Source organism: Balaenoptera musculus, chromosome 10, assembly GCF_009873245.2.
Source record: "Balaenoptera musculus isolate JJ_BM4_2016_0621 chromosome 10, mBalMus1.pri.v3, whole genome shotgun sequence".
Lineage (NCBI taxonomy): Eukaryota > Metazoa > Chordata > Mammalia > Artiodactyla > Balaenopteridae > Balaenoptera > Balaenoptera musculus.
The window spans coordinates 33,074,471-33,101,056 of NC_045794.1; the positions used below are offsets into that span (position 1 = coordinate 33,074,471).

At 36.9% G+C, this 26,586-nt stretch overlaps 1 protein-coding gene across 4 annotated transcripts in view; it reads right to left on the reverse strand.

Moving 5' to 3' along the window:
* Positions 1–539: 539 nt before the first annotated feature.
* YAF2 (YY1 associated factor 2) overlaps positions 540–26,586 on the reverse strand; it is a 65,863-nt gene continuing 39,816 nt past the window's right edge. For all 4 annotated transcript variants that reach the window (XM_036866999.1, XM_036866998.1, XM_036867000.1 and 1 more), the window contains 2 exons: positions 3,107–3,259; positions 540–2,310 (listed from right to left, as the gene is read on the reverse strand). In XM_036866999.1, the coding sequence (XP_036722894.1) occupies positions 2,073–2,310; positions 3,107–3,259 (391 nt within the window). In that variant the 3' untranslated portion in view covers positions 540–2,072. The remainder of the gene's footprint in view (positions 2,311–3,106; positions 3,260–26,586) is intronic.

The window sequence follows — 26,586 nt, forward strand, 5'->3', positions numbered from 1 at the left end:
CTCCCAACAACCCTATGAGTTAGATATGATTACCATTATCCCTGTTTAATAGACAGGAAATGACCTGAATGACTTACTCAAGCTCACTTAGGTTCTACAACAGAGATTCAAATGCCAGCCATCAGCTAGCATTCTCAAATTCCAGGCTGTCTCCCTACTATTTAGAAAGATGACTATGCCCCGTTCAGGTAAAATCCCATCCTCTGTCAGATTTTTCTCTCTTGCAGTCCATTTAAAATATATCCAGAAAGTATCTGATCATCATCATAAGACCCAGTACCTCCAAAGAGTTAATTTTGACTTAAAAATTAGAATATTTTCCCTATTACAGTTAGTACTTATAGTTTTTACTGTGTCTAAAAATGAATATATATGTATATATATAAAACATTTGGAACATGTGAAAAAGAATAAAATAAGAGAAAAAAATGTTCATGTTTTAAAAGAACATACCAGTCATTTGGGGTTCCACTGAAAGTATCTTAAAAACAAATAAAATTCTTTCATTTAACAACACTAAAGAATGAGGTATAAAAAAGGTTTTAATCACAGACTTTTACTGTATGCAATTAACTGTAATTCACAACTTGCATCTTACAAAAAAAGACAGTACCATTGTGCCTGTAAAAAGTACTGCAATTAAACAGAAAATTACATTACCACATGAAACCACCAAATATCACAACTGTCAGGGTCTACAGTTTTCTTTCTTCAAATGCTATCATGATGTTTTTATGTGATATTCTGTATCCAAGTTATGATTTAAAGTTTATTTATAATTCAAAATTCTCCTATAGGTGAATACATATTAAACAAATGGCTAAGAGAAAGCAGGAGACCCTAGAATTTAAGTACTGTGTGGTTTCTAAGTTGGATTTTTAGAAACAACAAAAAACACTTTTATTAGTTGTAAACAAAAATGCAAAATCTGTAGTCATAAAAATATTTTATTGGTAAATTTACATAATAGTAAGTGGGGCTGTAAATACTTTTTAAACTTTAGGATACTGATAAATGCATAAACTGGCAATTGTTTCTGAAAATAGGGTACTATAATTTTTATAAGAATTGTTATATTTAATAAGAGGCCAATTAAACTGATTAAAGATTAGCTATTTCTCAGTTCTGTGCAACAATTCCCATTTCTGTATTAATTAGATTCACACTTCTATGACCCTGGATAAGTCTGGGGCAAGGAAACAGTGATAAAACTATTAAGTTAAAGCTTTTCCAAAACTGCAGCTTTTAAAATATGACGGGTTTCTTCTCTTCTGTTTTTGCCAAATGCTTATAATTACTTGAATTTTAATGTTCTATATAATACAGAAAATACCAGTGTTCAATGACAATAGCACTAAATCTGAATTATAAAGCCAAGTAATCAATGTTTTATTGTTTACTAGTCTGCTAGTAAACATTACAATAAATGAATGTTGTGAAAGATAAGCAAAAAACCCCCCCCAAAACAGATAAAACCTAAAACATAATTCAGGAACAATAATTTAGTAAAATGTGTCAAAAACATTGGCAATGGTTCATACAAATTCTTTATTTAATAACAATCTTCCTATTTAACCACACCAAGTACCAGCAGGTGTATTTAAGAGGATAACCATTAAGAAAATTCTGTTGTAGCAACAGTTGATTAAGTTGATTTTTGACTTGTATACATATAACTATTTGTTTCACAATTCTCAAATAATACATATTTAGGCAGCTTGCACTATGTTATAAAAATTTAAATTCATTACATGCCAATAGTAGAGAATTCAAGAATTATGTGTTAGAATTCACTAAACTAAAAGTGAAAATAGACTTACCAATAACACTGCATAATGAGTAATTCAACCACATTTTCATGGCACCTTTAACTGTGGAGACCAAAATGTTAAGTCTGGAAAGGTTTGGTAGGCATAGATTGCAATAAAATCTAACAAATTTCTATTTTATGTAAAATGCAAATTATGGATTGTGCATGAATATGTTTGTCATGAAAATGTGGTACTTCTTGGCATAATCTGTGTATTTGCATGGTATGACAGAAGTGACTAGGAAATTGGAGAAAATAAACTTTAATGAGATTCTCCATTCAATGATGAGGCTTCTCCTCTGGGTGAGGATGACCTGGACATTCCCCTCTCTGTGTTATCAGAGCTGGAGCCACTCTGGCTGTGTTGATCTGCAGAAGCAGCACTAGATGCGGGCGGTGACTTCGTTTTCTCCTTAAAGTCTGTAATAATGACTGTCAGGTCTCCAACGGTAACTTCCAAGTGTTGAGCACTACTCCGATCCACATTTTTCAATCTTGGCCTAAACACAAAAGATGATAAAATTTTAAACTAGCTTTTCTCTCTACCAACTTTCTGAGCATGTAATGCATATTAAATTAGGTAAAAATAACAAAACGAACACATCTATCTTTAAAGCTCTATATTCATGTGTAACTAGCCACAAAAATATAATTAAATGTTTGAAATCATTAACATTAATCAAGCCAATCATTCCTGAATCTTCCTCAGCATGACAAAAAACTCTGGGAGTAATGTTCTCTTAAATGTGCTTTTATAGCTTAATCATAATTTTGCAGACAGCTTATCAATTTTACTAAAATAAATGTTTTAGAACAGCAGTGACATAGCTGAATCACAGAGGAAGCTGACAACATCCAAGGTTGAGTTATATGCAGGGCTGTTACTCCACTGATGTGCACTTATGATAAGGGCGTCATGACTGTCTGTTCTGCCTGGACCCATATGACCATTTTGATTGGTTTAAAGCTCATGTAAATATCTGTTCAGTATTGTGAACATCACTCCTGGCTTTATGAGTGAAAAAGAAACATTTCAAACACAAATGTCTTGTAATCTAGTAAAACAAAAACAAAAACAAAAAACAGAAAGTGTCCTCACACTTAAGCTTGTATTTGTGGCCTCTGTGTTTAATTTCTAATATACCTTCAACTAAGAAAAACACTTTCATGATATAGTAAAAGAGATGAAATCTTTTATTTCTACTTTATATACTTTATATATTGATGTTAAAAGACAATATTAAATGGTTAATTTTATTACTTCAAAAGTGCCATTAAAACACTCTTTAAATTTACCTGGTTTTCTTATGACTGTTCTTTTTGCTAGTTGTTTCCTTTTCACTTTTTTCTTTTTCTACTTTATCTTTTTTCTCTTTCTTTGACTGTGTAGGGGGCACAAACTGCTGAGTAACCTGCTGTGCAACCAACTGGGAGACAGGCCGAGGTTTCCTGTGTGCATGTTAAAAAGAAAGTTTTTTTTATTACTATAATTTAAGAATGTATTTTTTATGAGAGAATAGCTCAAATTATGAGAATAGATATATGATTTCACATATAAAAATTTCTCATATGTAAGGTAATTCAGATGTGCAATTTAACAGATATATATATACACACACATACATTACTGTCTTTCCTATCCAACAAAAATAGAACTATAATAACAGTTAAAAGTTATAGCCCAAGATATATAGTCAAACCATTAAAATATAACTGTTACATAAATTGACACGAAAATTATTAAAAATGTATATCAAACTGTGCTTATGGGGAAGCACACATATAAATAAACATGAATTTTAAAAATTAAACTTGAAAGTTCACAACGAAATAAAATCTAAATTTATCCCTCTTCTCTCAGAGAAGGAAATACCTCACCATCTGTTACAATGGCTATTCTTTTCTTTAAAATCTTTCATTTATTCACTGAATAAATATTTGAGTGTCAAAATTTCTCACTTCTTACTGCTCAAATCTTTGAGGTTCCTTATGTATCCAGCCACAATTTCACTGTGGTTTTTTGACCTTGGAGATCTGTCCAGTCCTTTGAGACTTGCCTAACTTACTCACTTACTCATTAGAAAAAAATTTATTGAGAACCTACTGCAGAAACTGTACCGATAGATGAAATGTTGCCTGACTACAATCTTTGGTACCAGTTGTCACTTTGGGTACAAGTTGTCACTCTATTAGCCCAGGGTCAAGGATGCCTCCAGCTTTATGGTAGAACGTGGGCAGCTGAGGTCAAGATTCAAAGTAAATGGTCTCTAAGTTCTTAAAATGAGAGAGAGAAAGACAATTGAGGAGGGAAAAAAGGTGGGAAGGAAAAAGCAAAGAAGAATAAGATAAAAACACATTAAAAAAATACATTTTAACAGATGGTCTATAAACAACAGTAATCTATTGCCTGGAAAATCCTGACCCTATTTTGGTCAGTAGAGTTATTAAAAAATCTTTTCCTTTGTTCCTCTAAAGCAAGACAAAATAGAAACCAAAGAGAAAATACTGCATAATCTAGGATTCAAAGCTGCAAGGAGGAATCCTTTGAAGGAGGAAATAGGAAACACAGTATATGAAACATCTTAATAGATGGGTACTGAATTTTGTTTAGAACCTACAGAGTCTGAAGTACAGGAAGGATATCCAGGAAAGATGTCCAATACACAATTTAAAAAGCAGGACTGACAAAGATACCAGGGTCAATGATGTAAATTAAGCGTTACACAAATGAAAATGACATTGAAAGCATGGTAATTAATGGCTGAGCTTGTTAAGGAAATGAACTTTAAAAAAAAAAAAGGACTAAAGTAGTGATTCTCAAATTTAAGGTACATCAGGATTACTGGGAAGTCTCGTTTAGCTTGCTTAGCTCTGCTCCCAGGGTTCTTATTCAGTAGGCCTCGGGGTGGAGCCTAAAATTTGCATTTCTAAATAGCTTCCAAGTTAAGGGGAAGCCTCTGGTCCAGCCACCACAATTAGCAGAGAAGCTTGAAGAAGTGCAATATATTGATACTACTGCAGCATAAAGTTTGAGATGGAGAGCAGGGAGTGGCAGAGGAAAAAAAAAAACAAGGCTGGACAGATAGGAAGGAACCCGACAATGAAAAGCGAAGGAGTCTGATTTACCTTTAAAAGACAGCAGATCACTGAAGAAATTCAGACTTGAATTTTACAAAGATTACTGGCAGCAATCTGGAGAGGAAAGGTACTACAGAGGCAGGGAAAGCTACTTTAATAGATCCGGTAAAAATAAAAAGGGCTTGAACTAAAAGGAAGCAGCAGTGGGGTTATTTAAAGACAGGCTGAAGAAGCAGAATCAAGGGGACGTGGTGATGAATTAAACGTGCCTTTCTCACTTCTCAACCAAAAAATATTCCTTTAGCAAAACATACAGAAATTCTTGTTTGTCCTCATGTAACCAACGTTTTGTGGATGAAATCAAACAAAAAATAAAGTCTTAGATGTTGCTAAATGCTATGAAAAAAAAAAATAAAGTAAGGAACACAGGGAGTGTTAAGGAAGGAGTTACTGTCTGTTTCCTCATCTAGGATATACACTTCACAAGGAAAGGGATGGTTTCAGGTTTATACACCACTGGATAACTAGTACCTAGCACAGTACTGAAAAAATACTAGATATTTAATATCTGCTGAAAAATGAATGAATGATAAAATCAGGCTTAATGAGGAACAAAGACGTTTTAAAAGACAAGGAATACTGTCTCGATGCTTACTCATGGGCCAGGATTAACCACTCACTACACAGATGTAAACAAGTAGTGAAAAGTAAGAGCAGCAAGAATTAATCCCTCTTTCAATTATGCCGGAATATAGAAAGAGAAAGAAAGTTCAAAGGTGTGACAGGCTGTGAAAAGGTTTGGTTAGACTAGTGCCTGGTGAACAGCGAGTCACCTAAACTTGAGTCACTCCAAGCTATACAATGGAATTGAGGGGTAGTCATCATTTGTCTCCTAAGGTATTATGGGTCTCTGAATCTCTTCCTGCCATAACAAATGAAGGTCTGACAACATCCTTTATTATAGTTTGTATTGTCGCTCCCTTCGTCCCCAAATTTAATGCAAAATGAATTTATAAAAATGTTAAACTAAATTACAAGAAAATTGGGAACATTAAAATAAATTTACATTCTAGAGTATAAACCCTGCAGTTCCTAGCAATCAATAAATTGACATTAATTACTTAGAGGCCATTATCACTAACTTAAGATATATAATAATTTATATTCTCTTTATTTAGTGCTGCCTTTTTTAAGTAAAGTTGAATATTTTTCTAGGTTTTTCTGGATTTATTAATAACCTCAGTACTCAGTGCTGTTTTTCCCATAAGATGGAAATGTCTCAATCATGGATTCTCTGATCATGAAGCTTTACAGGAATATAACGATTGTGTTGTGGTTAGGTACAGAATATATTTATAACATTATCAATCACTCCCCCACCCCTCCAGCATTTGTCTCCAAGTTGGTGCCCATCAATTATGTGACAGTTCCTCAATCACTCCCACTTTTATGTGAGAAAAGGGATAATCCTAATTCCCCAGCTTCATGGATCTTACAACTGCTGCCCAGTCTTTTTCATATTTAACAGGTTTTCTCTCTCCAGAATCTTCCTAGAATCATTTTCCCTTTTCATATGGCCCATAAATCTGAAAATGAGGGAACGCCCTGGTGGCGCAGTGGTTAAGAATCCACCTGCCAATGCAGGGGACATGGGTTCAATCCCTGGCCCGAGGAAGATCCTACGTGCTGCGGACCAACTAAGCCCGTGCACCACAACTACTGAGCCTGTGCTCTAGAGGCCACGAGCCACAACTACTGAGCCCATGTGCCACAACTACTGAAGCCCACGCAGCTAGAGCCCGTGCTCTGCAACAAGAGAAGCCACCGCAATGAGAAGCCCGTGCACCGCAGCAAAGAGTAGCCCCCGCTTACCGCAACTAGAAGAAGCCTGCGTGTAGCAACGAAGACCCGATGCAGCCAAAAATTAAAAAAAAAAAAATCTGAAAATGAAAGTATATCAGTACAGCACGATTTGCTCCATGAAACCATGAGGTTGAGTTAAATAAATTAACATTTTTTAAGATTTATTTATTTATTTATTTTTGGCTGTGTTGGGTCTTTGTTGCTACATGGGGGCTTTCTCTAGGTGCAGCGAGAGGGGGCTACTCTTCGTTGCAGTGCACAGCGCAGGCTTCTCATTGTGGTAGCTTCTCGTTGTAGAGCACCGGCTCTAGGCACGCAGGCTTCAGCAGTTGCAGCACGTAGACTCAGTAGTTGCGGCATGTGGGCCCTAGAGCACAGGCTCCGTAGTTGTGGCACACGGGCTTAGTTGCTCCACAGCATGTGGGTTCTTCCTGGACCAGGGCTCGAACCCGTGTCCCCTGCACTGGCAGGCGGATTCTTAACCACTGCCCCACCTGGGAAGTCCCTAAATTAACATTTTTAAACAAGTTATGAATCTAGAATTCTTCTAAGTGTTATATTCTCAGTGGTAAGAACAAAATACTCAGTAAATGTATACTCTCTTACAAGGTAAAAACCAATACAGAAAGAACAGTTAGCTGACCTGGTCAGGTGAGAGACTGCAGTCAGGAGACAAACTAGAAGACCACCACTTCATACTAGAAATGATGGTGCTGGTCATGCTGGGTTTATGGATTTTATGAAATTTAAGCAAAGGTGTCCCTGGGGCAAGTGGAAATGTGAGACTAGTGTTCTGATAAGCAACCAGTAATTTCTGTACGTGGCATTGTTTGTGGTTGATTTTGTTAGTTTTTAATCACCAACAAATTTTCTATAGTGGTTCTCTTCTGCCTCAAGAAAAATATTATTTTTGTTTTTCAGTAGTTGTTATGTCTTTCTCTCTCTTTTTATCCTAAATTTTCCTAAATGTGTACTAATTCATTCTTTTTTCACTTAAAGATAACGACTTTGCTCCTTTCTTCTAGGATTATTTGATCTGGTTCAACTTTGGGAGAAAAGAAGCACAAAATATGTGTTTCCATGTAGCTTAACTATTGAAATAAAGTTCTCTGCTGCTCTCTAACGGCCTGAATGAGTTTTAAATATTCTTCAACGAAGGCAGGAGGAACACAGCTTATGATGATCTTTGTATCTTATCATAAAGTGACTCACCTTCACCATGCTCTATTATAAAGAAAGCCCTCCTATCTCTAGGGATCTTAAAAAAGTTTAACTGTGATCCTTTTTCTACTTAGTGAGAAAAATCTAGAGGATAGTAGGGAATTTTAGACGTGGGAGATAGTTAACTTAGGATATAAGGGGCAGGGTATTATTTACAAGGTGTGCCTTTTTTATGTTCAGCGATTTATCATTCATGATTTTGACAGTACACCTACAATGCTAAAGGTTCTGTGATAAGGACAAAAAGGTCATCCAGTGCTATCCAGACATATCCCAACTGCACTCTATTGTCATCTACTTGTTCACATATGTCATTATTAGCTGTAACTTGTAAAATATGGTGTTCCAAAATTTTGAGATCCCTATGTGTCCCTATGTAACCTTCATAAATAGCTCAAACAGACTGTCTGTGTAAAGTCTGGCAGGTCTGTTGACTTATTGTGACATGAAAAAAGGGGGGGAACATTTCAACAACCGTTTACGGATAACTATTATTCATCAGATATAGTTTCTAACTGTGTGTCTGCCCTCCACCCCAACCACCCCGCAACAAAAATCCTGTATGCTAAATACTATAAGAAAAATGTTTTAAGCTTGATTAACCTCATCACAACAATTTAGCTTTGTCAAGTTGGACAGGCAAAACAAATACAATATAAAACCATTGCTGATTCTTTTCTAACTAAAATATATATAGTAAATTGAAGCAATATAAATCTCAATGAGTTAAAAGGCTGAACTAAACCCAAACCTGTTGTGAGTCTGCTAATACACTGCTAACAAAAGTCCAAAAATCTAACCAAGGAAGATTTTTATAAGCAAGCCCCCTGTTTGACAAATGTATTACACACTTAACATGTGTCAGGCACTAGATAAGGTGCCGGAGACTCACCATGAACAAAACAGACACAGTCCTCGCCCTCACAGAGTTTGCTTAGTGCATGGGATAGAAGCCACACAAAAGGAAACTAACTAAATAAAAGTAAATTTTGTCAGAAGCCCTAAGAAGGAAAAAACGGTGTGCCGTCATTTTAAAACTTAGATGGAGGACTTACTACAGGGTGGGAAGCACTTTAGTTCATGTTTAAACTGTCAGCACACCAAGAAAAACAGCCGTCACCATGGGCTGTCACCCCCCTTTTTAAGTCATTTTATGAATAATTTACAGAAATAAGAAACAAAGGAACAGTTAATATTAAAAATTTTAGTAAGACTTTAAAATGTAGTAAACCCAATTTTTTATTCCATTTGAAGGTATATAGACCTGATACAGATTAATGTAACTAATTCCTCATCAGCTGTTAGGCCTAATCCTAGGAACATATCTAATCTTGTAAATAGTGAGTGATTCCTGATTTCAAATACATCTCTAATAGACTTTGGCTTATCTTTACTTCCACTTCTTGCAGTTGCATCGTCAAAACACTTTACTTTGAAAACCCTGATGGCTCACAATTTTTTGAAAAGGGGACAGCCATTCCTTGTTCCAAAATTATCAAACACTGTCATTTCTAGACTAGGTATACATCCCTACCCTTCAGCATCTGTCCACTTATGAATCGTATCAAATAAATTTTGATGCCAAATATCAGTGAAGATGAAAGAAATCCATCACTTGTCCTAATCCTAGGATAAAACAAAGATGGTTCAGGTTCATGGTCACAAAATACTGCATGATAAAGTCCTTTCTGTTGAATGACTATTCACCTCGTGAGAAACCATATTCCCTTCTTAAGTCCTTAAAGATACATTGTTCACGTAATGATTCTTGACTTTGCGGAAAAACTCGTCCAGGATATTCTCACTTGAAGGCTCAGAGAGCTCTAGAACCGTGCAGCCTACAAAGGGTTAACAAGCATGAAGGGCTGTAAGTTACTCAGCGTGAATTCCCTGGATTTCTCCTCCCCAGGCCCTGGGAAGTGCATTCTATGGCCTGACCTGCTCAATGTATCTTCCCTTCCCAGGATTTCTGAGGTAGATCTTATTTGACAGATCCGTTTCTGAGATTTTGTGATGAAGAATCAGAAGGAAAGGAAGTTAGGAAGAAACCACTGAAACAGGGTTTGCTTTGTTGTGGGGGCTGGAGAGGTGTGAGGAGTGTGACTTGGGGGCCAAACTCCTCCGGAAGGGCAGAGGTGGAAGAGGGAAAATTATGGCCAAAATGTGTTGCTGGTGCTACGTGACTTTTTTCAACGGCTTCGAGAAATACAAATAAAGGATCTGCTACTTTATTTTGAAATGGTAAAAAAAAAAAAAAAAAAAGAGTGAATTAATCTACAAAATAAAATAATGAGCTTTAGTGGTCGTCTTCCTTCTGTGCACATTAATATTTGGTGCATAGGACACTTTCATTTAACGGGTTATTTAATATTTTAAAAAGAAATGTGCATCACATATCTGCGGAACCCCTGCAACAGCTCTGCAAAGTCGTGGTTTTCTACACTCTTCTGCAACGCTGTTGATCCTTTTATGGCTATGTTCTATTTCCCCAACCGGACTCTAACCCTTACGTGGGAAAAGATCACATCTTGCCTATTTCTGTATCCCCAACACCTAGTACAGTAGATCTTACATATATTAGATGCTCAATAAATGTCTCTTAATATTAACAATTATAAATACCAGTTAAATATGATGCATAAATACAACTATAAATCAATTATGTAAAACACTGATTTAACTAGGCACCGCCAACTTTCAAGGATTCACTGTCTTGAAAAATTTGCTGATGTCATTTTGCTTTTGAGCCACTTACTTCCTTTTTCATGAAAATGGAATGAAGGGCTTAAGGTAGGACTGCTTTCCATAAAAACTGATTACTGAATCAAAGGATAAAAGAGGCCTAAGTGGTTTTCCCCACCTCCAAACAATGAAATAATCTACTCCGCTAAAACCAGCACTATCTGACTTAACCAGCAAAATTCAAATGTTACCTACACTAATGATATTCAAATGCTTTCTGTTATTGTTTCTGCAGTAGAATCACCATGCAAATAAAATCTTACAAGGAATCTCAGTGCATAAAAGTGAAAACAAACTAACTTCTATTGAAGCTGATGTGGAGACTCCACAGCCCCCATCTGCTCCAGTGCCCATCCTTGCATCTCCCAGTTAGCCCTGAGGTGTGGCTCTGAGAAAAACAATTCAAAATCTGCTGATCCAAGGTATTCACACTAAACTAACTAAATTTACACCTCAGGTTCAATGCACTCTTTCTCGTCTCTTGCCTTAGTTTGCTTATAGAATGCAGTGAATAGTATCCTTCATCATTTTAAGAATCTATGTTGAGTATTTTGAAGAGTTCTTACTCCAAGGTCTATACACATTTAATTTTCAACATCAAACACTTCCGCAGACGCCCAGAACACAGTTTTCCCTAAACTCCTGGGAGGTGGTGGCAGGAGAGACTTGATTCTTTGGCAGCTACAGAGATACCTTCTGGTAAGTACAGACAAACTAGATGACTACATCAGCTTTACACAACCTAGGTTAGAGTGTCCAGCAATTAAGGCTCTGAAAAATCCCTCAAATCATTAAACAACACCACAGTCCACTTCATCTGAAAGACTGAGGACATGCTCCAGAGCTACAAACAGGTCATACTCAACTCTTCCTTCCCCTTAGCCAAATAAAAATCAAGTCCTTTCACTTCTTCTTCCATATTATTGGAACAGTTCCGCTCATCATTCCCAGGAGCACGGCTCTCACCTAACCCGACAGCCGCCTCTACACTACCTCACTTGCCTCCTTGCCTCCTCCCCTCCAATCCAAGGTTACTCTTCCTTACATTCATTTATTTAACAAACATTTACTAAGCACTTACTATGTTCAAATCACTGTCCTAAGCACTGCGGATAGAGTACTGAACAAAACTGTTATTGTGCTCTGTTTATTTATTATGGGGTGACCTTGATTCTTATTTCAGAGAAAATAGAAGCTATTCAATTAAAATTTCTACAAGCTGCCATCCGTGCCCATATACTCTAACTTCCCTCTCCGTATTCCTATTTAAGGCCATGACTCTATCTGCCAACTGGATCCCTTCTCCAGGACACCACTCCTGCTACTGACCTCTTGCTCTCCTGCTCCAACCATATTTCCTTCTCTAAGTGATTCCTGTCAGCATACAAACACATTATGATAGTTCTTACCTTAAAAAGAAAAAAAAAGAAAACCCATCCCTACTTCCACATCCCCTTCTAGCCACCGTCCCATTTCTTTGTTCTCTTTTCCACAATAAGCATCAAATGATTTGTCTATACTTACTTTCCTCCCTTCTTTCATGGGCTCACCTCAATCAGGTTTTTGTCCTGATTGGACATTCTACCAAAAGTATTTCTTTCAAGGTCCTCAACAATCACTTTACCACATTCATTAGTCAACTGTAACTCACATCTCACTCGGTCTTTTCAAGCCATATTTTACAGAGTTTATCATGCTTTCCCTCCTGGCAAAACTATCTTCACAAGCCTCTAGAACACCACACTCTTTCGTTTTCCTCCTGCCTCACTTGCTATTCTTTTTTTTTTTTTTAATTTATTTTTGGCTGCATTGGGTCTTCATTGTTGCGCACGGGCTTTCTCTAGCTGCGGCGAGCGGGGTTACTCTTCGTTGCAGTACACGGGCTTCTCATTGTGGTGGCTTCTCTTGTTGTGGAGCACCGGCTCTAGGCACATGGGCTTCAGTAGTTACAGCACGCAGGTTCAGTAGTTATGGCGCACAGGCTCAGTAGTTGTGGCTCACAGGTTCTAGAGCACAGGCTCAGTAGCTGTGGCGCGTGGGCTTAGTTGCTCCGTGGCATGTGGGATCTTCCTGGGCCAAGGATCAAACCCATGTCCCCTGCACTGGCAGGTGGATTCTTAACCACTGCGCCACCAGCGAAGTCCCACCTGCTATTCTTTTACAGTCTTATTTACTGGTTCCTTCCTCTCCTTCCCAATTTCTAAACTTTGGAGGGGCCAGGACTTAGTCTTCAGGTATCTCTTTTATCTACACTAACCCTCTAGGACGGGCTACTCAAAGTATGGTCCATCAGTCCAACTGAGGGTATCAGTACCTGGGAGCCTCGTAGAAATACAAATTCTTAGAACTTGCCCCAACTACGGGTATTTTTACGCAAGCAAAAGCTTGAGAAATGGCTGTGCTAGGTGATCTCATTCAATCCTTGGCTTTAAATACCGTCTGTACAATGGTTCTCAGCCCTGGCTCCACGTTAGAATTAACCTGTGACGCTTTTTAAAAATAATTACATCTAGGAAAAAAGAACTTAAATTTTGCTAAATCTTATAAACTAGATATTTAAACTGAAATTAATAAACTGAACATTAATTTTAATAATGAAAATAGTGTCTGAATAATCTTTTCTGGGCATAAAAGTTTTCCTCAAGGACATACGCACACACACACACAAAACCCCTCATGTTGAAACATATGAAAAAATGTGATCTATACGATCCAGCTATTCCACCCTAAGGTATTTATCCAGAGAAGGAAATACATGACTACACAAAGACTTGTACACAAATGTTCACAGCAGCTTTATTTGTAGTGGCCCAAAACTAAAAACAACCCAAATGTTCATCAACAGCTGAATAAAGAAAGAAGTTCATACAATGGAATACTACTCAGCAACAGAAAGGAATGAAGTACTGATACATGCAACAACATAGGTGAGTATCAAAACAATTATGCTTAAAGAAGCCACACAGAAGAGTACACACTGTAAGATTTCATTTATAGAATTCTAGAAAATGCAAACTAATCTACACAGAAAGCAGATCAGTAGTTGCCTAGTGACTGAAGATGGGAGGGAGGTAGGGATAGTAGGGAAGAACTGAAAAGGGGTACAAAGAAACTTCTGGTGATGATGGATATGTTCACTATCTTAATTGTGGTGATGGTTTCACAGATGTATTCATCTGTCAAAACTTATCAAATTGTACACTTTGTGTGTAGTATATCATATGTCGATAATACCTGAATAAAAGCTGTTTAAAAAAATGTTTAACCTAACCACTAATCAAATTAAAACAGGAATACTTGAGCCCCACTCCCACATTAAACAAGAATATACAGGGGTGGGACCAGGCTCGGAAATTTTTTGGAAATTCCCAAGCTGATTATAAAGTGTAACCAAGGTTGAAAACTACTGATCTATACGATACTCCAAAATTTGCATCACCAGCCCCAGTGTCTCCCCCTAAACTCCAGACTTATATAACCAACTGCCTACTTACATCTTCATCTGGATATTCAGTAGCAACTCAAAATAACTTATAATTTTGATTGCTCCCTCCTCCCATTCTTCCATTCTTTGACAGTCTTCCTATCTTAATAAACAGCACTCCATTTTTTCAGTTGCTTTGACCAAACACTTAGACACAATATTTCATTCCCCACTTTCTCTCACACCCACATCTAATTCACCAGCAATTTCTTTCCACTCTACCTTCAAAATATGTCTAGAATTGGATGATTTCACACTACTCCCACTGATAACCACCCTTGCAATAGTTACGAAGATAACTAATGTCCCTGACTCCTCAACTGTTTTGCTACAGACTATTCTCCCACAAAGCAACCAGTTGATCCTTCTAGGTATAAATCAAATTATACCACTCCCCTCCTAAAACAATTCAATGGGTTCCTCCTCCCCACCCAACCCCCTTCCCTAGTTATACTCTGGCAACCAGAGTATATGGCAACTGAGAAGAAAATCCAAAATTCTTGCTCTAGACTGCAGCCTTACATGATTGAGTCCCTCTTCCTACCTCATCTCCTATACTACCCCCTCTGGAACCCTCTGTTCCTGCAGTCTTAGTTGGCTAGGGCTGCCATAACAAGATACTGTAGAGTGGGTGGCTGAAAGCACAGAAATTTATTTTCTCACAGTTCTGAAGACTAGAAAGCCCAACATCAAGGTATGTCAGGGTTCAGCTTCTGGTGAGTGCTCTCCTCCTGGCTTGCAGAAGGCCTCCTCACTGTTCCTCACATGGCAGACAGATCTCTCTTTTTCCTCTTCTTAAAAGGCCACCAATCCTATCCCATTAGGACCTCATCCTTATGACCTCATTTAACTTGCATTACCTCCTAAAAGCCCCACCTCTAAATACAGTCACACTGGGGATTAAGGCTTCAATATACAGTGGGAGGTGGTGGGGGGCAGTATGTGTGTGTGTGCACAATGTAGTCCACAGCACCCAACCTCACTGGCCTGTGCCTGCCTGGGTGTTTCCCCTGTGATCTCCTCTGCCTACTCACTCCCTCACTTCTTCCATGTCTCTGTACACATGGCAACAGTTAGGGAAGTCCCTCCTAACCTGACATAAAATAGCACTCTCCTCTCCAACTCTACTCCCCTTCTCCGCCTATTCCTGTCTCCCTCATTATGCTTTATTTTCTTCAAAGCATTTGTTTTTACTTACCAAATTACGCATTATTAGTTTATTGCCTGTCTTCCCCTACCAGAAAAGAATATAAGCTGCCTTCCACCGCCATAAGTGTAAACAGGCACCTTTTTCCTGTTTTATTTTGTTCAACGCTGTTTGCCCTCTTCCTGTGGCATAAAAACAAAACACATCCTAATGTGTTTTTAATGGATGGGTGAATATGAAACCCTCCTACTCAAAAATTTCCAGGGACCTTAGGTGATCCTACAGCAGTTTCCCAACGCTGGCTGCACATCAGCATCACAGGAAGTCTTTTAAAAATTACAATACTTGGGCCCCACCCAGACCAACTGAATAAAATTCTCCAGGAGTATTTATCTGGAGATAAAAATACATGAAAAATCTCCAGGTATTTTTCAAAGCTCCTCAGTTGCTCTTGTGCAGCTACTGGCCTACAGAATAAGATCAAAGTGCTAGCTAAACTGTCAAATTTCTCCAAGTCAGACTCTGGGATCTGTCAAGTGAAGCAAATTACTGCATTTCACCTTGTAATACTTTCCTAATGTACCCAGATCCCATCTCTTCCAAATCGCATTCTTTATCTACTCTAGCCTATATTCATCTCTCCCGTCTCTGAAACCCTACAGCACATGTGGACTGTTTCCGATAATCATAGTAAATACATATATACCATGAAGTATAGCTTAGTCCCGTTTTAAACTACTTATATGTATATTTTTAATCCCCCACATGTGCTACGCACATACTGGACACAATAAATACATGTTGAATAAAGAAAGTTTGTTCATAAAATTATTTCCCTTTTCAATTTGTACTAAACCTGAGAAAGGGTGCATGCTTGAATCTTTCCATTAAGAGCCACTTAAATCAGTGGTCCCAAACCCTGATGACAGATTGGAAACACCTGAGGAGCTTTTAAGAAACTATAAAAACTACAAAAAACTTGTCCGGACTCCACCTTTAGGAGTTGTGATTTATTTAGCCTGAGATAGAGCCTAGTTATCCTTTTGTATTGATAGTTTGGTTTTTCAGTTTCTAAGGCATTTCCAATGTGCAGGACATAGCTGAGAACCAATGACTGAAATGCATCAAATTCGGAAGCTCTACCTTTTCTAAATGTAGAGATTTGGCAGCATTAACAAGATGTTAAGTTACAGTCTGCAGAAAACAGCACTCATATTTTCCAAGCCTTTCTTTTATGATACTGATGAACTCCTAGTGTACTTACTGATCAAAATGTCTATTTTAAGCTAAAACAAGTCGTATCCAGAGATTAATTTTCTGTTTTGTGGTCCAGCTTCCCTTCTAGTAATCTGGATTTAGGGAGGACTTACTAGTACAAGCAATTTTTCTTAAGTTTCTCTTCTTTCCTTCATTCATTTACTCATTCACGAAAATGTTTATTGTGGCAGGCAGCCTTCTTCTAAGACGTCCCCAATAATCTCACCCCCCGGTATTCCTGTTCTTGTCTCATGTCCCTGGGAGTGACTGGACCTCGTTAAGTGCTTCTAACGAATAGAATATAGCAAAATTGATTGATGCCGCTTCCAAAATCAGGTTACCAGAGGACTCTAGCTTCCATCTCTCTCACCTTTTCTTGCCTTGTTGTGAGCGCCTCTGTAAAGTGGCCCACATGACAAAGAAGCCTCTGTTCAACACCCAGTGAGGAAGTGAGGCCTGCCAACAGCCACCTGAGTAAGCCTGGAAGAAATTCCTCTCCCACCAATGCCTTTAGATGACCACAGCCCGTGAGAGACCCTGAGTCAGAAGCCCCAGCTAAGCTATACCCAGATTCTTGGCCCACAGAAACGGTGAGGCAGTTTATGCTTGTGGTTTTAAGCAGCTAAATTCTGAGGTGATTTGTTATGCAGCAACAGATAACTAATATACTTATTGACACCTATTATATTCCAAGTATTGAGATGTCATCCTTCGTTACAGAAAATCTGATACCCATACTGGAGGATGGTCTCTCTGATACACCTAGCTCTGATCCACTGAATCTTTATATATTACATAGAGGTTATGGTACTGACTTGGCTCGCCAGGGGACTACAACAAATCACCCATCAGATTATAGCACCTTCAGCACGGGACAAGTTGTCCTGTGCTTGGGGTTACTCAAGTAAATACTAGATTTGTTCTTCACTTAACGTTCTCATACAGCTGTTCCAACTGGTATTTTTCACTCCTTTGTAATGTTCACCTCTATTCTGTGCTGTCAGTTATTCTTGTTACGCAGTGTACTTTGTGCTGTCTATCCTTACTCCTTGCTCTACTGCTTTTCCTCTGCTTCTTGGCCTGGTGTGGGTAGGACAGTGGTTTTCAGAGTCATCACCAGGCAGCAGAACTGCTCCTTTCGTTTTTCTCTCTCCTTTACCTTTTACCAGCCAGACCTGTTACTTATGTAATAATCAGATCTGTGGCTGTTTTAATAACTGCTCCTGGAACAGCTCAGTGCCATGTTTTCAAAGCCTGGTTTATGTACCACCAGTGGTCCCTGTCATCTGCCTGCTCCACAGGCAGCCTGGTATAATCATAAATTTAAAAGGTAAGATCAATTATGATTTTTCACTGAAAACTTGTTATTTTGTAATGTATAATCCAAACTCATAAAAGTTGTTTTAGCTCATAAAAGTAGAGATGAAAATAATTCCAGAAATGCCAGAATTCACTGAACAGGGCTTCAATAGAATATAGAATGTCAATCAGTATGACAGGTAAGTGAATCTGCAAGTATTGATGTGTATGGTTCAGCACCTGGAAAAGAAAAGTATGAATGGAAAGCATACTGATAAATAACTAAAAACGGTTTTTTTTTTTTTAACAAACCAGCATCCTGTCACCTTTCGTGATCACAGTATAATCCTTTTTCAAATAGTGGCATGAGCATTAAAGCTTTTAAATTATTTTCAAAAATATAGTGCTTCTCTGGCAAACCAAGTAAGTTTTTATAAAACAAGGGCAAAATATGCTCTTTGGTGTAAAATCGATGAACTCTGTCACCAAAAACAGATTAAGTCAAAAACTACAAAGGCAGCGTTCATAGTTGTACTCAATATCAAAAATATTATAAAGAGAAGCTTTTTAAAAAAAAATTCACAAAGTCAATGACATGTTTAAAGGGAAAGGAGAAGGCGTAAATTCTTGTAATATATGATATAGTTGGGCATTATATAATATTAATAGCATACAATATAGCAGAGTTAATACTATTACATGTGCATGCTAGCAGGTATTTTTGTTTCACAGTTGGAAAAAACCATAAATGTGAAAAAAAAATCAAGCAGTTCTTACGTCATTACAGACAACCTATTTCAGACAGAAATGATCAATGATTTTGTTTGATTTATCACTGACATCCCAAGCTACAAAAAAGTTATTTCCAGTAGAGTGAAACTATATTAAAAACTGTGAACTACAATGTCAGCTGCAAAAGGTGGGTTGGGGTCAGTACTGATAGAACACCAGCTATTTGTGTAGCTATCAAGCTGTAAAAGAGATTGCAGTTGACTGCCTAACCTACACGTTGCTTCAGTGTTCAGTGTATGGCTGGCAATCAAAAATACACCTCCCAATTTTGGTTCAATGTGATCAGAATGGTCATAAGGTTTTTTGCTATACAAAGAAAACATTATTGAATATAGTGAATTTTCCACCTTAATATAAACTGTTGCAGTAAAAAGTATTTACATTTCTTTAAGAAACTGGTAACATCTGAAATGATCATTTCTGTGATTTCTAGAGACTTGCTCAAGTAGTATACGTATCTGAGCAATATGTTTAAAATCTTGAATAGCATGAATATGTTGATTTAGGGTACAATAAATTTAATTTTTAGTTTAAGAAAAAGCCAAATATGGTATATGGGGTTGATCACCGAGAGATTGACTTTCCCACTAAAAATAACCAGGAAGTTAATTAATATCACATTTACCACTGACTCAATTTGAAATATGCAAACTTTCAGCATTTTAGTGAGACAAAGTTGATCAAGAGTCTGAGAGTTCAAGAAACAGCTTAAGAAACTATCTGTAATTTTGGGATCATGTTCAATTTGAACATCCAGAATTATCTGAGCAAGCCATTGCTTGTTACCATTTCAGCAACCTATAATTGTAAGTTAGCAGAAATTAAGCAGGAAAAGAAATATATAATATGGGGAACCTGATCTAGAGTTCTAGCTCACAAGCCCTATAGAACATCTAGTAAACAACATCTTTTTCACAGATGTGACTTATTATAAATAACTACTATTTTTTAAAATACTATTTTGTTTTTATTACTTTACAGTGATAATTTTTTAACTTACCAAAAACTAGTGGTATGCTTATATATCCTTTGTGTTCCAAGGATATGAAACGATTGAGATTCAGTGACATAATGTTTAAGAGTCTGGCTCTTAAATAAGATTATCTGGAGTCTAACTACTCTGGTACTTACTTAAAATCTCATTTCTCATTTATAAAACCGTAACTGTGGGAAGTAAATATTGTGAGGAGTAAAAGTTGTGAGCATGAAAATACATCAACACATTGTCTTATACATAATAAGTATTAACAAAGAATAAGAATAAACTTATTTTTTCTTATTCTTTGAGGTTATTCAAACAATTGACTATATAAAAAATCTGAAAGCTAATATGTGAAGGTACTACTAAAATATGATTTAGGAACACATCCTTATAAGAGTAAGTTTTTCATACTCTGTCATCTTCAAACGAAATGGCAATGCTACACTATAAAATCCCAATTTGGAAAAAACTAAAAGCTATTTGGTTTATTCACTTCACCTCTGTGTTTCCCAGCTCCAGAGCTGGGTGAGACGACTGCTGCTAGCCTCCAAGACGGTCTCACATCTCTTGGCATTCATGCCCTTGTACAGGCTCCTCCTACAATGAACAGTGCTGATTTGTACCAACAGAAGGATACCGCAGAAATGGCTGTAAGTGGGACTTTCGGGGCTAGGTCATAAACAACACTGTGCCTTCTATCTTGCTCACTCTTGATCACTCACTCTGGGGAAGCCAGCTGCTATGTCATCAGAACATTCATGCAAGCCTAGGGGGAAGTACACGTGGCAAGACACTGAGGCCTCCTGCCAACAACCGCCAGGGTGAGCGCACCATCTTGGAAGCAGATACTGCAGCTGAGTCAAGCCTTCAGATGACTGAAGCCTCAGTTAACATCTTAATTGCAACCTCATGATAAAACCAAGGCCAGAACTACCAAGCCAAGCTGCTCCCAAATTCCTGACTCACAGAAACTGTAAGAAAATAAATGTTTTGGAATGCTGTTACACAGAAATATATAATAAATTTGTTTGCCAAAAATCCAGGTGAAAAGACAGTGGTTTCTGGTGTGGGAAAGGGGAACATGGAAGAGGGAAAGAGGGAGAGGAATGGGAATAGACCTAATCAAAGTGAACAGAATAAAACAATGCAAAGTGTCAAAAATGTTTTAGGCTGTTATCTCTAGGTTTCAAAGATCATTTTAATTTTCTTCTTTGTCCTTTTCTATATTTTCCACACTTTTAACAATCTATCTTACTTTTTAAAATAAAAACAGAAATATGCTTTTTAATTCTAAAAACTTTCTAAATTTCATGTGTATAATCTTATTAGGTAATAATCTACTTGAAAATAACTAAAGGTCAACTGTTGAGATCACTACTGACTTCAAAGCTTCACCTATTATTTGTAGTGAGGTGGATGGACCTAGAGTCTGTCATACAGAGTGAAGTAAATCACAAAGAGAAAAACAAATACCGTATGCTAACACATATATATGGAATCTAAAAAAAAAAAAGGTCATGAAGAACCTAGGGGCAAGACAGGAATAAAGACACAGACCTACTAGAGAATGGACTTGAGGATATGGGGAGGGGGAAGGGTATGCTGTGACAAAGTGAGAGAGTGTCATGGACATATACACACTACCAAATGTAAAACAGATAGCTAGTGGGAAGCAGCCACATAGCACAGGGAGATCAGCTCGGTGCTTTGTGACCACCTAGAGGGGTGGGATAGGGAGGGTGGGAGGGAGACACAAGAGGGAGGAGAAATGGGGATATATGTATATGTATAGCTGATTCACTTTGTTATAAAGCAGAAACTAACACACCATTGTAAAGCAGTTACACTCCAATAAAGATGTTAAAAAAAAAAAAGCTTCACCTATATGCAAGGCACTGTGCTAAATGTAAGAAGAGACTAAACGATGAAGACGACACGGTTCCTAACATCATGGAGCCTCAATTTAGTAGGAGAAACTGTCAGGAAGAATTCAGTAATGGCCTAGAACATGGTATATTCTCAATAAATATTTGTTGAATAAATATGAAGGGTAGGAAATACTAAAAGAGCACACCTACAGTTGGGAGAGTCAGAGTGGAAAAGAAACGTGTCAGGGAAGCCTTCCTGAGGAGCTGGTAAGTAAAGTGAGCCTTACGTGTAGAGACAAAGTTGGAACCAGGCTATGGAGAGTTCTGATTGATAGAGTCAGTGGTCTGGAGTTTGGATTTCATTCTGAAGGAACAGGAGCTATCACAAGTTCAATCTATATGCTATTCTCTCTAGCATGTTTGAAGTTTTACATAATGTTATAGAAATAAAAGTTTAAAAGTTGAATCTTTTTTTGAATCCTCATTGCTGACAATGCAAGGGCATCAGGGTCAGACTGGAAGCAAGGAAAATCATTAAGAAATCATTATTATAGTTGAGAGAGAGGCGGTAAGTGTCTTAAGTAGGGCTTTAGGGGTTAGATGGGCTATGTGAGAGAGCATATGTAAGGAAAATACTCAGAAGTCTATTTGGATTTGGGGGTGTCGAGACAGAGGGGAGGAGTAAACAATGACATCAAGGTTTACAACTGATGCCTAAGGGCATGATGATGCCACAATAGCAGAGACGTACTTAAAGTTTGCTATTTGGCCTTACATATGTATATATGTGTGTATATGTACTAACACATACATATATACAAGTTATCTATATATTATCTGATGTTTAAATATGTTACATACATTACATATTACAAAAAGTATATACAATATATAACATTTGCAGCAGATATAAGATCCTTAGATATTTTACATTCTCATTATGTTTCTTAGGTTAATATTAATATTAGATGAGATTTCATAAGTACCAACTGACAGTATATGCTACAGACAGACAGGGAAGGTAAACAAACCCACTCTAAGTATCACAAGGAAATTACCCTAGTACAAGCACATTTTGTTGATAATTCATACACAAATAATCAGTTCAAGACAAAAAATAGGTTATATAATATATATATCACTGTAGCATATACTTTCTAAATAATAAAAGCAGCTACATTTAATTTTGAAAATGTTAATCACAAATTGTGATCAAAATTGTCTGTTTTAATATATTATACAATGCCATACAATTTGCTTTTGTCATTTTCTTTAGATTGTTTGTTCTATTTAATTCAAGATGCCTACAATCACAGAGATCTCATTCTAATTTAAAGAATGTTCTTTTAAAGATACCTATCCTGTAATTACAAAGATTTTTAAAATATTGAGCCCAGTAATACAAATCACTGCTAGTCTGTTTCTTTTTGATTATACTACATATTAATTTTTCAGAGGCATAAGTAATCAACAAATGGTTATTATCTTCTGTCTGGTAACAGAAGATTTAATTCATCCTTTGTAAAGTTCTCCAAAATTTGGATTAATGACTATATATGAAGTTTAGGGCAGAATATCACATTTCTTAGAATAAAAACAGTATTCTGAATGCAAATAAATATTCACATGTTCGCCAAGACAGATTTAGCTCTAATCAGTTAAAGTATACCACAAAATAGTAAGTGATCAACTTAAGTTGTACAGAAGTGAACTAAATTAACTTAGAATGAATAGATTATAATGATATATTCCAAAATAACTGAAAAGGGGAATTTAAGGTTTAATGATAACATCAAATATAAAGAAACATGCAACAAAAAAAGAGGCTTACCTAAAGTAAAAGAGGGTAGGAAAAGACTACAGAAGGAATTTCTAGTGATGAACAGAGTCCTGATTTAGGAAAGACAAATGTCCTCTACTCTCAGCATGTCTCAGCCAAACACAAGTGAACTCCCAGCTTCTCTTTCCAAAGACAGTAAGGACACCAGTTCAGGATCCTCTATCTCTAATGATCCTAAGAGATTTAAGTTAAATTTACTTTCCACACCAGCTGAGGAAATAGTTGTAATTTTCCGTTCCATCCCATAGTTCCCCATCTGATTCACACTAGCCAAAACTTACTTTAGCACACAGAGCTAAAACACAAACGTATGGTTGAAATGACAAATTTATAAACACATACAAGTAATCAACCAGCAGGCATAAATGACTACTTCAGATCTTTGCTTTTTGATAAAAGGAAAGTATAAGGAAGAATAGAAGTATATTAGGCCAAATGAGATAAATAAAAAAGAAATTTGAGAAGACAAACTTAAAATCTTACACAGGATTACAGCAGTTAACACGCATTATGTACTAATAAATGGAAGCTATGTGCAGAAATTTTTGGTGGACAAGGCCGCAAATAAATTTTACTAAAAAACACTGCCACTAGGTTAATATAGACCAAGGATGACTACAAATCAACTCGGTTTTTAAAAATAACATTAAATTTCTATAAAAGCGCTTTCTTAACATAGAATTTACTAAGTTATCATAGTTATCAAGTATATTTAGCAATTCACTAGTACTAGTTCAGTGCAAATGAAAGATACTATCACATTAATATTCAAAGGTAAATGTAGTCAAATTGACCATTTAGAACCTGTGCATTTTATTGTATGTTAATTACACTTCAATTAAAGAATTAAATGTAGCAAGACTTTAGTTATGAGTAACTGAAGATGAAATATTTAGATAAAATTGATTTTTCCAGCTAACTAAAATATACATTTCAAAAAAACAAACCTGTTTTACTTTTGTTCCTACAATTTATTACATGCTTCACTGCCTTAGTAAATAGTATAACATATAAAAGCTATTAATTTTTTAAAGATATCTTATGTGTGCCAAGGATCATACTAAGCCCTTTACATTCACTAACTTATTTAATTTCAAATTCCTTTTTATATGACAAGGAAACCAAGGCTCAAAATGTTTAAGACATCTGTAATGATCATATTCCAAGTCATACTCAACTCCAGGTCTGCCTGACTCTAAAGTCTGTACTTTTATTTTTTTCCCCAGCTTTATTAAGGTGCAACTGACAAAACTGTATATAATTAAGGTGGACGTGATATTTTGATATAAGTATACATTGTGAAATGGTTACCACAAACTAACATATCCATCACCCCATGTCACCTGTTTTTGTGGTAGTGAGAACATTGAAGATTTACTCTTTTAGCAAATTTCCAGTATACAATATTACTAACTACAGTAACCATGCTGTACATTAGATTCCCCAGAACGTACTCATCCTGCATAACTGAAACTTTGTACCGTTTGACCAACATTTCCCCATTTCTCCCGCCCCCAGCCCCTGGAAGCAACCATTCTACTCTGCTTCTATGAGTTCAACTTTTTTAGATTCCACATATATGTGACACCATGCAGGATTTGTCTTTCCACAGCTCGTACTTTCAACATGTCACAAGGCTGTGTTGTCTTGCTTACTCAGAATCACCTTTTAGAACCTCATGCAGCATGTTATTCTGGAGCCATTAAGATGTTTTGGGACATCTGCCCTTATCTGAAATGGCAGTTCCAGAATGCTGTCTCATTCTAGCTGGTGATTCTTTTGTCTCCTGTCTTGGCATCAGCTACCACTTCATGTATCTGATTTGGGCAACCTTAGTCTTCTCAGTCACAACTCCAAGCCCCAAGCTGCTTCTAATTTAATATCTACCATAATCAAAGAAGAACTGAAAATTGCCAAGAATAAGATCTTATCAAATTGGTGATCATATTCTATACAATTGTTTTACATCACTGTTAACAACTGTGACACAAAAAAACTGCATGAAGCAGAATACGGTTGTAATTCTTAAAGCTGCATACAGCACTCCAGAAGCTAATCGGGGAGATGTGGATGATGAGGAAGAGGTGACTACAGAGCTCCCTAACCCCTCTGCAATGAAAGCAGCTGTGCTTTCACTTTATTAATTGGAGCTCCAAACAAAATTCTATGAGATTTTTTAAAATAAATTTATTTATTTATTTATTTTTGGCTGCATTGGGTCTTCGCTGGCACACGCGGGCTTTCTCTAGTTGCAGTGAGGGGGGGCTACTCTTTGTTGCAGTGTGCGGGCTTCTCATCGCGGTGGCTTCTCTTGTTGCAGAGCACGGGCTTTAGGTAAGCAGGCTTCAGCAGTTGTGGCACGTGGGCTCAGTCGTTGTAGCGCATGGGCTCAGTAGTTGTGGCTCACGGGCTCTAGAGTGCAGGCTCAGTAGTTATGGCACACGGGCTTAGTTGCTCTACAGCATGTGGGATCTTCCCGTACCAGGACTCGAACCCGTGTCCCCTGCGCTGGCAGGAGGATTCTTAACCACTGCGCCACCAGGGAAGCCCTATGAGATTTTTTTTTTAATGGGAAAACTATTAAAATAAACTAACCAAAAACACTGTAGTACTGTGTTTGTGGAAATTACTGAAAAATGGCTGAAAATTCAACAAGGTGGATAGTTCTTGAACATAGTAACCAAATGCCCAGAATAAAGCACTGAATGTTATCTGAAGGGTTTGGGGATTACTTCAGTATCATGCTTCTCTAATTGCTATAACTTTTAGCACATCTAGAACAAAGTTAAATAATACTGATGAGAATTTCCTTGCCTTGTTTCTAATATTAATATCACTTAATTTCTAATCTATCTCCATGAAGCACTTTCCTGATTATGGTTTTGAGATGCATATTTTAATTACATTACGGTTTTATTAAAGACTGTTTCCAGATTTTTTAGGAGAATGTTTTTACATTTTTAAACTCAATTACTTGAGGTTTTTTTGTTTTGAGGTTTGGGAAGGTTTCATGGTTTGGTTTCTAGTTCTTGCTTTTTTATTAACTTAAAATTTCATTGTAGAGTGTATGGTTGATAATACCTTTTTCCTCCCAGTTTTCTTTCTAGTACTTATTTTTGAAGATGTCACACGGGGAATTAAAAAGGTGTCATTCTTTTTACAATAACAAAGTATGATATATTATATCAGATTCATTGACTATA